General features: G+C 41.0%; 1 protein-coding gene across 5 annotated transcripts in view; it reads right to left on the bottom strand.

Annotated features, from left to right (window-relative positions):
- Positions 1 to 2,628: 2,628 nt before the first annotated feature.
- The window catches only part of magi3b (membrane associated guanylate kinase, WW and PDZ domain containing 3b), a 130,944-nt gene continuing 119,783 nt past the window's right edge, over positions 2,629 to 13,789 (bottom strand). For 2 of the 5 annotated variants that reach the window (XM_086086721.1, XM_086086722.1), the window contains exons 15-21: positions 13,593 to 13,775; positions 12,081 to 12,266; positions 11,708 to 11,804; positions 11,181 to 11,283; positions 10,016 to 10,153; positions 8,546 to 8,684; positions 2,629 to 5,310 (exon numbers count right to left, since the gene is read on the bottom strand). In XM_086086721.1, coding sequence (XP_085942847.1) covers positions 4,583 to 5,310; positions 8,546 to 8,684; positions 10,016 to 10,153; positions 11,181 to 11,283; positions 11,708 to 11,804; positions 12,081 to 12,266; positions 13,593 to 13,775 — 1,574 coding nt within the window. In that variant the 3' untranslated portion in view covers positions 2,629 to 4,582. Of the gene's footprint in view, positions 5,311 to 6,895; positions 6,989 to 8,545; positions 8,685 to 10,015; positions 10,154 to 11,180; positions 11,284 to 11,707; positions 11,805 to 12,080; positions 12,267 to 13,592; positions 13,776 to 13,789 lie in introns of all 5 variants that reach the window. The other 3 variants (XM_086086724.1, XM_086086725.1, XM_086086723.1) reach the window with 3 other exon arrangements.

The following is a 13,789-nucleotide window of genomic DNA, read 5'->3' on the forward strand; positions in this document are numbered from 1 at the left end:
CAAACATGGCTGCTCATTTCCTGTTGCCATCCTTTCCCGTCACCCACACACCACTAAAGAGGGCATCTGACTTTCCTGGGAGAAATTGTGCGACCTCACTCCTCGGCTGGAAACCGTGATGGGAGACACCCGGTGAAGCAGCCCCACCTTGTGGTGGTAAAGTGAATTACATAAACATAACATCAGCAGTCTACGGAGAGGCCCAAAGACACCCAAATTGTAATCTGTGCTCTGGTACCATTATTTTGAGAATAATACTCATATGTTTGCAAAACACTGTTAAACATATTGGAGAAGAATTAATGTGATTATGAAGTTTGGGGGATAATTGTGCATGAAAAGTCTGCCAGCGTACAAATAAATGAACGGTTTTATGCTCATTTATAGATTTTGGTAATATCAGTCAATGTGTAAAAATAACAAAAAAAAGTTATAAAATTGTGTGCATTAAAAAAAAATTGTGTGTGCAAAATACATGCTCATTACAAATGTAATTATTGATGTTACATCCACTATCCTAACCCCATAATAAAGTGTATAAAGCAAACAAAATAACCACATACTGTCAGTTCTTGCTAAATGGATTTTTTTCCTCCATTTTAGCCCAAAACCTGTGCCGAAATGTTTTTTTTTTTCTGAAAACAAAAAGACAAAAATACAGAAATGTCTGTGTTGCCGGATTTTCTTGGTCTTTGTTCACTCTGCTTCCAATCATGTCGTTTGAGGCTGCTCCCTTCCCTTTTCTCAATCCTCAGCATATAAATAAGCGACCTTTGCTTGAGCTCCAGACTGAGGGCGGCTGTTTTCACACTTTGTAACTCCTCCACTCTGGAATGATGGCGCCAATAGTTGTGAACGTCTCCCCTAAGCTTTTTCGCTGATGCTTTTGTAACCCATCGCAGGCTTGTGCACATCTCGACCCTGATCTCTTTTGATAGTAAACCGTATATATTTTATAGCCCTCTTCATGGAAAAACGGCCGCCATTTCAAACACAATATGCACTTGCATGGCCGTAACAATACATAATGCAAAACAGTGAGCCATATACGAAGCCCGTATCGTATGTGCATCGGTCACACTGAAGAGCACAAAGCAGTTATCACCCTGCGTGACGCTTAACGACCATTCAACAGTCCCCTCATTTGCTACCATGAGTAGTTATGAATGAATGAGTGTGTGAACATAATGGTGCTCATTCACAAGCAATGTAAAAGAATCATGCAGACTTAGGGACCTTCACTGTTTATGTGTGTGGGAAATTGCACACTCCCCCTCCCCTCTAATGATGCTAGAACTGGGAAATTCCTTCAAAATCACTCTCCTATGTAAGCAATTGTACTTCCGCACCAGAAGAAGTTTAGCAAACAGCTCCGTAGCAGTCCCGATTATTTATAGCCTCGTTTCTGCTGGAAGTACACAGACGAGTGAAAAACATGAGCATCATCGGGCCTTTTAAACTGATTTAATTTGATTTGTGGGGAAAATAACACCACTCCCACATCTGTGGGGGTGCAAAAAAGAAAAAGTCAGTTACCATGACAACGGGAGGCCTGCCATTGTAACGCAGGGCATGCAGTGCAATGAGGTTGTTGTTTTTTTTTTTCATGGATGCAATTTAGTCTTAAGGGTGTTTTCAGTAGAACTTTATTATTCAGTGCATGAACAGAACACCATGTCAAGATCCTTTTCAATTCATTTTGAAATATGTTCCTCTTTTTCTTTTTTACATAAAAATATAATGGGGTATTTTCATGAATAGACCTCTGTTTCCCCCCCCCCCCCAACCCCACCCTAAAGAGCGCCGAGCAAGTATTTAGAAAGTTGCTGTACAATGTACAAACATTTACATCTACGGTTCCTACGCCATGTAGAAGAGAAGCACAAATAGTTGTTTTTCCTACCAAAGCGATGCAAGGCCACAGCATGATACAAGAATGAGGAAAAAAAAAAAAAAAAAAGCTCAAATAAGCGGACGTACGGCAAAAAAATAATAATAATCGTGTTCTATGAGTGAACTGCCCTCGCTCAGTATATTGCACAAAAACTCCCCACAGTGCCTCCCCCGAACCCGAACGCCGCTTGATCTCGTGTTTGCTACAATACTTTGTTCCCTGAGCTCACCTGAATAGTCTTCAAACTCAACGTGGAGTCAGATCAACAAAAACACAAGAGGAATATTATACATAGAAGATTGACTTCAAAGTCAAGGGTTCTCAGAATAAATAATACAAAAATAAAAACATCTGCAAAGAATTCCGACTTTGTATATGCAGGCCTATACCATAATACATTTTAAAAACCTGATTCGGCAAAAAAATAATGCTTTTATGTCTGACTATTTCTCTGTCAGAATATCGAAGTAAGACTTCAGAAAGTCAGAATTCTGCATTTGGGAATTTAGAATATTTGATATAATGTATAAACGTTCTATATATTGCACATTTCATAAATAATCATTTCATTCAAAAAGTCAGAATTTGCAGAAATCTGAACTGTGCTTTATGTTCAGATCATAGACGGGGGTTAAAATAATATTTCTATAAATGTATATGCTGTACATATATGTATATACACGTACAGTATATATATATATATATATATATATATATATATATATATATATATATATATATATATATATATATATATATATATATATATATATATATATTCATTTGTCATATGTGACCTAAAAATAAAATAATCTGTCAACATTTCGTATCCTTTACAGCATAAAAGACAAAGCAGGCGTCCACATTAAAGCCATAAATTGCGTCCGTGACAAAAAAGTCCGAAAGCAGCGCACCTCGTCTTTCTCTTCCCTCCTCAGTAGGCAGTGACACGACTCGCACTTCAGACTTGCAGTTCTTACATAAATCGCCGTTTTCAACACTTAAGAACATGGCATTGGCAACAAAACACACGTGGTTAAATATCATCAATTCGTTTTGCTACAGGTGGGGCAAACGCGGTGCGGTGGAGTTTGGTAGATATTTTCTGCAAAACATGACATGACATTCATATATATATATATATATATATATATGTATATATAAATAGCTATAATATAATTCACAAGGAGACATGTTTAAGCGACTGCAAACATTGGATACGGCGGTTTACGCGTGACCTCGAAGCGTCATGACGTACAGAGATTCCGACGTGGGAAAGCACGGGACGCCGCCAAAATGGCGCTATTAAAAATATGGAATGGCTACATGTACTGTACATATAATGTGTGTCCTCGGTTTACGACTGTCCTGACATTTCCGGGTTACGAAGCGAAGCGCATGCCACAAGTAGGCACGTCAGTTACGTTATGGGTTTTTCATTTGTATAGTTATGGCAGAGAAGAGTTTTTCCATAACAACTTTTCCTGTAGGATAGCGCAGTGGGGCTAATGGTTAGCATGCCAGCCTACCTGTCAAGAGGTTCTGGGTTCAAGTATTCCCAGTGTTCGTGTTGGTTTTGGTGTTTTAGCTCAATTTTGTTCTTCATTTTGTCATTCCACTTTTTATTTGATTATTTATTGTATTCATTTATTTATTCTATTTGTTTGTTTGATTATTTATTATTATTTTTGCCACTAGGCGGCATACAATTGTGTTCAACACTGTTCAAATTTGAAAGAAGAAAAAGGAGACGAGGCAACGTTACGGGTTATAAAAATGTTTTAGTCTCAGTTTGGCTGAAGAGATTTGAAAGAGATTACGGTCTCAATCCTCTATCATCCTGCGTTTTACACCTACAGAAAACAACAATGCACATCTTTGGGCATGATGTATACTGTGAAGTTTGTTAGCTTGGAATTTTTATTTTATTTTATTTCCTGTAAGCAAAGCGACCATACGCCATTACACCGTACAATCGTTTTTTTCTTATCCATTACTTTTCTTGCTCTCTCTTAATGTATTAAAAGTTTTTGAGTGTGTATTATCGGAAAGTGTGATTAAAGACTTGAAAAAAGAAGCGCTGTAAATGCTATAAAAACACGCCCAGGGAGTATTTAAAGAGTGTATTCCTATATTGCGTAGTTGACTTATTGCGAGAGTGTTCTGGAGCGTAACCTCCACAATGGGGTAGATTTGCTGTAAATACGGTTATGTCGCTGCCGTAGGACAGGAACTCGTAAACCGAGGACCGCCGATAGTCAATTCCTTTTATCGCAGTTGTTTTTTTTTTATGCTCAGTAAACAAGATGTCAAAAAGCACAAGTTTCTGGTCATTTGAAGGATGAGTATGGAAGAGAGTGAACAGTCTGGATTTGAACGCGGGGCGGCGAAAACCGGTGGTCTTGTGTGTCAAAAAGAAGGATGGACTGCATGCAGAATACAAAAATATTTCCCAGTGAACTTCCCCCTTCCTTGCCTTGCATAATGGTGCGGATGGATGCGATTGGCACAAATTCACACGGCGAGACGTCCCGCCGAACCGAGAGCAGCGAGTCGAGGCAGGTCGGCGGGGGCTTTTGGCTGCTACACGCCATCCTACCCCCCCCCCCCCCACCAAAGGGTTATAAAAGTATGACCGGGTTAGCTGGAAGCGCTCAGAACAGAATCGGCTGAGGACGTCTTGTTATCCTACCAAAAAGGGTGTCTGAGGACCTCGGCCTGGGAGAGGATCCGTGCTTGGCTGGGTACTTTCCACTCGCCGGGGCTAACGGGTGGACCCCTGGCAGGGCTCCTGCGAGTCCCGGAGGCCACGGGTTCCGCCTGGCCGGGCGAGACAAGGGAACCTTTGAAGGACGTGTCGTCACGTCGCTTTCTGTCGTCAGCGTTCTGTCGCCCGTCGATGTCTTTGTGGCTCGAGTTTCTCTCGCCTGCTCTGAAGGCGTGAGATTGTCTTGCCGCGTCGAGGCTCAACCTCAGATCAACTCTGCTGTCGCTGCTCCTGGAGTCTTTGTGTCTGCGGATGGGCCGAGGCCTCTCGCCCAGGCTGGCGGACCGCGTCGGAGCGGCTCTGTTCCCGTTGCGCGTTGCTACGTGCGCCCGGCCCTCGGCTCGTGTGGCCCCGCGCGGCTCGTCTTTGGCTTGCAATAAAGTTCCCCCTGCTTTCGGGCCGCCCGCCATCTTCCCCGGCGCCGTCTCGGCCTCCGCGTCCCGCCACTCGTCCCTCTCCGCCACTGAGCTCAAACCCCGCGGTCCTCTCGGCGAGGACGTGCCGCCCCGGCGGCGGGGGTGCTTCGGACCGCCGGAGTGAGGAATGGATGCGAGGATGGAAGCCCCGGTGAGGTATGGAGAGGTCAAGGGTGATGTGTCCGAGAAAAACACCTCTCTGGTGGAACTGGAAGGAGAAATGTGTTTTTGACCTGCGGAAAACGACACATGTACGAGTCATATATTGTTGTGACTTTTGGGTGGAATTTCAGGATAAACCTCACTTTTTATTTATTTTTTACACAAAATAGTTGGGTCAAAAATAACCCAATTATGGATAAAAAAACGAACCGATCCACTTTATAGGTCAATTTGACCCAACTTTCTGGGTTGTTTTATACAAAATGACCCCATTTTTTGACCCAAGTAAAGGATCTGACCAATATTTATGAGTTGTTTTACGCTGAAAGACCAATTTCTTGACTCAAAGTTGGGTCAAATCGACCCGAGTCGAGGATGGGTCCATTTTTGACCCATAGTTGGGTTATTTTTTGACCCAACTGTTTTTAGAGTAATTCTTTGTTTTAATGTCGAATAAAAACAAATGGTTCAGAAAGTTCCCAGGGTCAGCAGCGTCTCTTATAAAGTTAACTGAAAATTGAAATAAATTGTTCCCTGTGTATATAACCCAGATTTTAAACGATCGAGTTCTGTTGACAGGATGCATTACAAGTCCAAATTTAGTGTGATCCCATGTACCAGCATTAAGGCCTACTGTAAGAGATACAGCGCAGTTAGCAGCAAGAAGAAGTGGCAGAGAAGGTCCCCAACTACCATAAGCTCCAGTAATAGTCGTCGTTCCTACAGGGCAGAGAGACTGTGAGTATTGCTCTATCCTCAGTTTTTGTATGTGTTGAAGTAGTTATTGAAAGATGTATGATAATGATAATTTCCCTTAGCCGGTCTGTGACGTTTCACATCCAATCCAGTTCAATCTACTTTTTTTCTATAGCACATTTTATAAACGTTTCCAAAGTGTCAAACCAACTATTTAAAAAAAACTGTCAATAAAATACTAAAATACAAAAAGTATTTTTTTTTTTTAATAATTTAAAAATAAATTATTTAAAAAAAAAAAAAAAAAAAAAAAAACACACGCACACAAAAAGACCCCAAAGAACACACAATCTTTCTGAACTAACAGCCAAGAAATAAAAGTGGGTCTTAAGATGAGACTTAAAACACTCGAGTGCGGGAGTTAAGTCTCGTCTTAACATCAAGCATTAAGCTAGCGAATGAACTTTTTAGTGTTGAATATAAAAAGAGAAATTCTCCTTTGAGTTATGTGTCAGTTTTACAGTAAACAGTAACGTTATTAAGAAACAGCTTGAAGCAAGCACACTTCTTCTTATTATTATTATTATTTGGAGAACTGTGTTAGCGACAGAATAGGTGCTAAAGAACACCCAACAAAAAGTGTTTTAATTAAAAATGAAAAAAAAGTTGGATTGATGGATTGATGGCTGACGGCTGGAAGAATAGACTTTGGTCAAGTCATATATCAAAAACCTGTTGATAAGTGTTGCCATTTAGCGCCTTCTTAGCAAAAGGCGCTAAAAGTATGAAACATGCATTCAAATTTTGGTTCCGAGACATAAAAATAAGTGAGCCCGTTAAAGGTTATAGTCCATTTTAGGTTCATCCTGAAATTGCCCCACAAAACCCTATCCAGGTGTATGATCACACCCGTTCCGCACCGTTTCAAATTCTGAACAAGAAAATCGAGGAAGCAATTACCAAGGTAGAAAGAGAAGAGGCCAGGAAAAGGCATGTGAGGATGTTAGTGTTGGTGCTCGGTGTAGTAGCATACAGTAGAAGAAGCGGCGCTACCTGCAGGAGAAAAAGACAAAAAGGAGGAGGAGATGACGAAGACCCGACAGGAAGCAGATGGTTAGCGATCGAATGCGTAAAACCGCCGTGAGTAAGTAAAGGTGGCGTCCCGAGACCGATCTTCATCACAGTTCACAAACGTCGGCAGTTATCGTCATTAAGGAAACGGGAGGGTGGGAGGGATCGGGGTGAATTTACGCATGCGGCGCAGTAGGCCGCTCCTCATAAAAAGGCTCATTTAGAAAACACGAGCAGCCCACCTGCCTGCGCAAATGAAAACAATCTGGCAATTACGTATGAATTTCAATTACTGAGCAAATCTTGGAAAAAGTCCCATTTTTTACTATTAGCGCTAACGCTACACAACAAATTAACATTTAAGCAGCTCTCTCGAATAGATGACTCCCTTTTCCCGTCAGTAGCTCAAATTGTATTAGTTTATAGACACCATTGTTCACGCACATCCACAAGGTAACAGCCAAGCCCATTTGAACGCTGTTGCTAACCAAAACAGCGGCACCTACCAAAGCATGTCTCCCTAAATTATAGGATAACGATCAAACTATTAAAATATATTTTTTAATCAAATTAATAATAATAAACAATTGTATTTTTCTTACTAGAATAAAATTTGTATTGCACATCCACTACAGTAGGTGGCAGTGGTGCTCTCATTGCCAGAGACTGCGCAGAGGCATACTGACAACAATTTCATAGTCAAATGACAGTATTTATAGTCACAGTTTAGATTTATTTTTCTTTTTGTTTAGGGGGAGGCGGGGGGGTTAAATATTTTCTTCTTCTTGGGTGGGATGTAGCAAAAAATGATTGAAAAGTACAGTACTGATATATACTGTATACAGTATACAAAATAATGAATATTATACGATATCATACAAAATATAAATACAATAAAAGCTTTGAAAATAAATGAGAAAACAATATGAAAAACAATAGTTCAGTTGCTCTCAAAATTACAAATTAATCATAACACTTAAGTTTCAAAATTTAGATTAAAAAAAATATATCTAAAAAACAATAAAAATATACATTTATAAAATGAGAACCAAAACACTCACTGCATAAAAATGAAGGAAATTAAGGAAATGTACATTAAATTTAATAACTTATGGTGTAAGTATATTATTATTATTACATGTCTTAAACAAAAAAATTAAACAGTGGCTGAAGTCGGGCCAAAACTGCTCTCATTGAATGAGAGATATTCGTTAGCACTATCAACTGTACAGGAGATGCACTCGTGTAATAATATTGTATATTGTTGGAAATTGATTTGTGATTTTAATGATTCTCATTTTAGGCTGTCTTTTACATCCGCCCATGGGACTGCCAATGAAAATTAGCACAAATTAGCAAATCGGCCACACTTAAATCGTAAAATGTTGACCCCCGAGTCTAGCATTTTAGCATTAATATCTTTTAAAAGTAATAGTCCAATTTTGTCTACTACAATAGTTTTAAATGATTAATAAAGCATCGAGCATGTGATATTGTCAACACATTGGTATTAAAGTTTGGCCATCATTGAGCACTTACTACCATCTTGAGTTAGGCCGGCGCCGGGTCGGAGCAGCAGCGCCACTTTGCTTCCTCCCGCTTGGATCAGCTCGATGGCACGCGTGTGCGAAATGCCTCGGGCCGGCTCGCCGTTGATCTCCACGATCTCGTCTCCGACCTGCCCGGGGAACGCACACTGCACGCGTCAGCGACCTCCAGCCGGGGTTTTTCCAATGACAACCCTTAAAAGTCATGCTGGAGGTTTTGCTGTGAATATTTTCTACACGTCTGTTGTTGCAAACTCACATGGCAAATAAAGTTATTTCGTCTTTTGCGGGGGTGGTCTTCAATGTAGCCCCCCGCGATAAAAATGGGATTACAGTAATGACAGTTCAATTTATTTTAACTCATTTTCTCCCAAAAACGTATAAATATGTTCTATTTTAAATATTACCATGCTCCCAAAGATGTATTTATGTTTTTTTTATGCTAGAGGATACAGAAGGCTTTGATGCAGCCTCTGAACTGAAGAGAATGGTAGCTATTACAAAAACGGCCAGCAGGTGGCAGGAGAGTATAAGTGATCAACCTGGGCCTTGTTGCAAAAAGCTTCCCCCCACCGCCACTGTTTTAAACAAATATGTGAATCATGTTGAAACTTAGCTATATTCTAATGCTAATTGCTGCAAAAACAAAACAGATAGAAATATACTTTTTTTTTTCTTGATGAAAGAAGAGACTCAAATCTTTAGAAATAGCAACATAACACAATATTCTGTGGGCCTGGCAAAATTTGTCAAAATCCAGTAAAATAGCCGGGAGTGAAGGGGGTTGCTTCAGTGAAAATGGCTGGGAGTGAATGAGTTAATTGGAAACATTGATTGGATATACAAATAAATTAATTTACTTGCTCTTGGAACAAATGAAATGTCTTAAGTCAAGGTACAACTGCAATTTATCGTAAATGACTTTTCGCACCCCAAGCCATGGGCTTGCGGACACGCTCAGTTTGAGAGGCGCTGAACTTGACACACCGAGCCCTGCCACAGCCCGGAGGAAGCCTCTATTAATGGAGATGACACCGGAAGCATGTCCATCCGTCATCTCCTAATCACGGCCGACGTTGGCGCGCGTGCCCCGCAGACCGCACAAAATGGATTCCACCGCGAGGAGCTTCGGTTTTTCTCTCTCGTTCTCTCTGCGGCTTCTAACAATAGGATAACGACCTCCCATCGTGCTGATGATTTTATTAGTTTATGGAGCAGCCATATGGTCAACATATGGAGTAAACAACGGGGGTCTGATTGTACCAAAGCACACAATATGGCGACAAACTACTTTGACCGTTTACTTCCTGTGGAGTGCTAACATCTACTACAGCTGGCTGGCCAAATATCTGATTAGATGAGGATTTTTTTTTTTTGGCATTCACAGTTTTTTTTTTTTTTTTTTTTTAATAGCAGAAAATGTTGATGTAAAATATAGAGAAGTAAAGCTTTGCTGACTCACGTGGATTCTTCCATCCAGCTGGGCGGGGCCATCCTCAGCCAGTCTCAGGATGTACAGACCCATGTTGTATTCCGTCCCCCCTCGCAGGCTGAAGCCGAAGCCTCTGGGGCTTCTGTCCAGCTCGACGGTGAGACAGCCCTACGCAACACCATCATGATGTTACTGCATTCGCATGCACATACAATTTATTGAACTCGAGTGTGTTTAAAAAAATAAATAACGTTGTATTATTGTAAGTATCCAATGTTCGGTTCCCGCTTGTTCTTGGGGAATTTTCTCTTCCGTTTTGTCTTCAGCAAGTGAAATGGATGTTCAATCAGGTTCGAGTGAGGTGACTGACTGACTGACTTTTGTTGCCTTAAAAAAGCCTTTTGCGGCTTTCGCACAATGCTTCGGGTTATTGTCCATCTGCACTGTCAAGCACCGTCCAATAAGTTCTGAAGAAATTGAACATGAGAAGATAATGACCTGATTTGGATGTGAATACCTTCAAATTCAAATCTTAAAGCAGTTAAAGCACATGGGAACAGTGTCCATGTCCCAAAAGTCATGGTTCTGACTTTATCACAACATTTAAGAAGCAAGTCCAGACAGGATTTGCCAAATATGGTCAATTGAATTAAAAAAAATAATAATAAAAAAAATAATAATAAAAAATAATAATATATATATATATATCCCTAAATAAAATAAATAAAGTAAAAAAATAAAAATAAAATGAGATCACAAAAATAAAAAATAAGCATAAAAATAAATGTTGAAATAAATACAAAAATAAATATATAAATAGAATTAAATATCAACCAATAAACAAAAACGCTCTCACATTTATTTCATGCTGCAGACGCTCCGTCAGGTCGAAATGTTATTTAAATGAGGGGGCGGTCCTAAGCGTGTCTTGGGTTAGACTCGGATGCTGCAAACTGCCGCGCGTGAGCGGGTCGGCGGACAAGGAAGTCTCGCCGGCTCGCATGGAGAGCTCCAGCAATGGACGACTATTTTTTTATTCTCGTTTTTTCTTTTTGTATTGATTTGTACTTTTACGTATATATATACACACACACACATACACGCGTATATTGTTGATTTTATTTCCATTTATATCTATTTTTTGTTTTTGTTAATTCGGGCAGTTTTGTTCCTCCGCCGTAAGGATCATTGTCACCTGGTTGGGTCCCGTGACACACAGAGCCCCCTGCTCCACTGGGATGTTTTTGTGTTCCGACCAGGAGACGCCATCTCGTTTGTCCTCCACGTCCAGGTTGTAGCTGTCACGCACACGCACACACACGCACACACACGCATGCATCTCGTCAGCTGGACACGCTTGCGTACAATCAACACGCTGCAGGCAAAACCCTGCTCGATCCATGATGCAAAGTGAGAGGAAAACAAATGCAACGCTTGAGGCTCAGTGGAGCAAAGCAGTATGAATAAGTTGTTGGATTTTGTAATCACAATCTTATGATGAATTTGTTTGGAAATGTTTGTATCTTTTGCACATGTTTGTAAATCTTTGTAAAGTTTTATATATTCTGGTCAATTATTGCACATTTTGTCCAGTTTTGTTCTGCTGTCACCCATAACCAATTTCCCGACTGTCTTATCATCCCATTGTGAAAGGTGTAACACAAAGAAAAAGCCAAAATATGAAATTCGGCCATTTTGCATGACTTCCCATTAATTCCTTACCGTTCGTCCTGCAGAGCCGAGCGTTGTCCGATCGCTCGGTGCTGAAGAGCTGGACTCTGTCTGGCAGAACTGGCACCAGAAGGGGGACCCTTGTACTCTAAAATATTTGCAATTCCAGCAGTGAGTACAGCCAAAATATCAAAATCACAAACATTTTATACTCACAATTGACTAGCAGGACACCGCGGTGATAGAAAAGTCGTATTTATTTAAATTCATTCAACCCTTTTGCACTTCTCCGCAAAAAGCCTACATTTTTTATGTGAATACTAAAATATTTATCACCACTTCCCTTGCTTGCGTGAGCACCGTCAGCCCAAAGTTAACGAAAGACAAACAAATTTGGACACATTTGGACACGAGCGGAACCCACCGTCCTCGGGCACCACCGTGAGCGTCACCACGTTGCCGGCTTCCTTGATGAGCAGCACGATGTCGTTGTGCGACAGCTCCAGGATGGAGCGACCGTTGACGGCCGAGATGCGGTCGCCGACGTGTAGCAGGCCGCAGCGGTCCGTCGGGCTGCCTTCGATGATGCGGCCGATCTTGTGCGGGATAACTGTGGGGGCGGGGTACGAGTCAGACGGTGGACAAAACATTTACACATAAAATGGAAATATCCTTTCTTCATGAATAATGCCTTAAACAAACCATGTATCGGTATTGGGCCAGTCTTGGCCTTATTTGAGATTTGCAGACTTGGGTCAATTAGTGGAACCCAGGGTTCAAAGTAAACATGGTGAAGCAGCATTTTGCTGTTATGCTGCACCCCAATGGAATACGCTGCCAACAGAGACACCCCTTTTTGGGAAAGACTGATTTTGTTTTATTGTCATGTCGAAAAGTAACCCAGGGTTCAAGTACACATGGTGAAGCAGCATTTTGTTGTTATGCTGCACACCAATGGAATACGCTGCCAACAGAGACACCCCTTTTTGGGAAAGACTGATTTTTGTTTTATTGACATGTCGAAAAGTAACAAATAATGAACTCATGCACTCCCAACCATTTTCACTGTAGCAACCCCCTTCGCTCCCGGCTGCTTTACTGGATTTTGAGTGATTTTGCAAGGCCCGCAGAATATTGTGTTCTATTGCTATAAAAACATTGAACATACCAAAATAAAAATTAGAGTCTCTTCTTTCATCAGGAAAAAAAGTACATTTGTAAGTTTCATCATTATTCACATTCCTGGTGAAAACACTGTCGAAAATAACTTTTTGCAACATGGCCCTGGCTGATCTCTTATACTCTGCTGACACCTGCTGGCTGTTTTTTTGTCATATTTACCATTGCTCTAACCTTTTAAGCCAGAGCGCCGAAATTGTGAAGAAGAAATTGTGCGAAACAATGCACTTATCATGAAAGAATATAATGATGTCGCTCATCAAATTAAAATACAGAACCGGTGCTACAAGAATATATAAGCCGTTTTTACTTGCCCCAAACACAGCTCAAATGCCAACTAATTTAATTATCAAATATAGAAATCGGTATTGCTCCACGCAGTAAAATAACTCGGCTTTCCCGCTGTGCTACTTCAAGCAAAACTCACAAGCGACCCACTTGAACAAGTCCCGCCGGTGTTCCCTTTATTATGACACAAGAATTATTCAAATAGATCTTGTGGTTGCAGAGGTATCCTCTTGTTATTTTGGGTATGTAATTTTCGAGCAAAAGACTGAAAAATACCTTAGGGCTTAAATTAAGCCACCTCTTCATGCCAGAAGCTGCATCAAAGCCATCTGTATGCTCTTACATAAAAACGTATAAATACGTTTTTGGGAGTGAGGGCAAATCATTAAAACCGTATCTACACGTTTTTGGGTTTGAATGAGATAAGGAGAATTCCGATTTTTTGTCCGAGAAACGCTTACTAGCTCACCTCCGTGCGGAGGTCTACTCTTAGACGTGAGGATGACGAATCCGAAACCCTCGGAGTCTTTACGGTGCAGCGTGATATCGAAGGACTCGTGGTCCAGGGCGCTGGGCATGGGCAGCCGAGGTAGTTTGGGGGAGCCGTTCACCAGCGTCGGCGCTATTTCCAGAGCCGCCTCCTCCGTAGCGTCTGCCGTGAAGCAA

The sequence above is a fragment of the Leptonotus elevatus genome, chromosome 10 (assembly GCF_054856555.1).
Source record: "Leptonotus elevatus isolate MCC_2025b chromosome 10, RoL_Lele_1.0, whole genome shotgun sequence".
Lineage (NCBI taxonomy): Eukaryota > Metazoa > Chordata > Actinopteri > Syngnathiformes > Syngnathidae > Leptonotus > Leptonotus elevatus.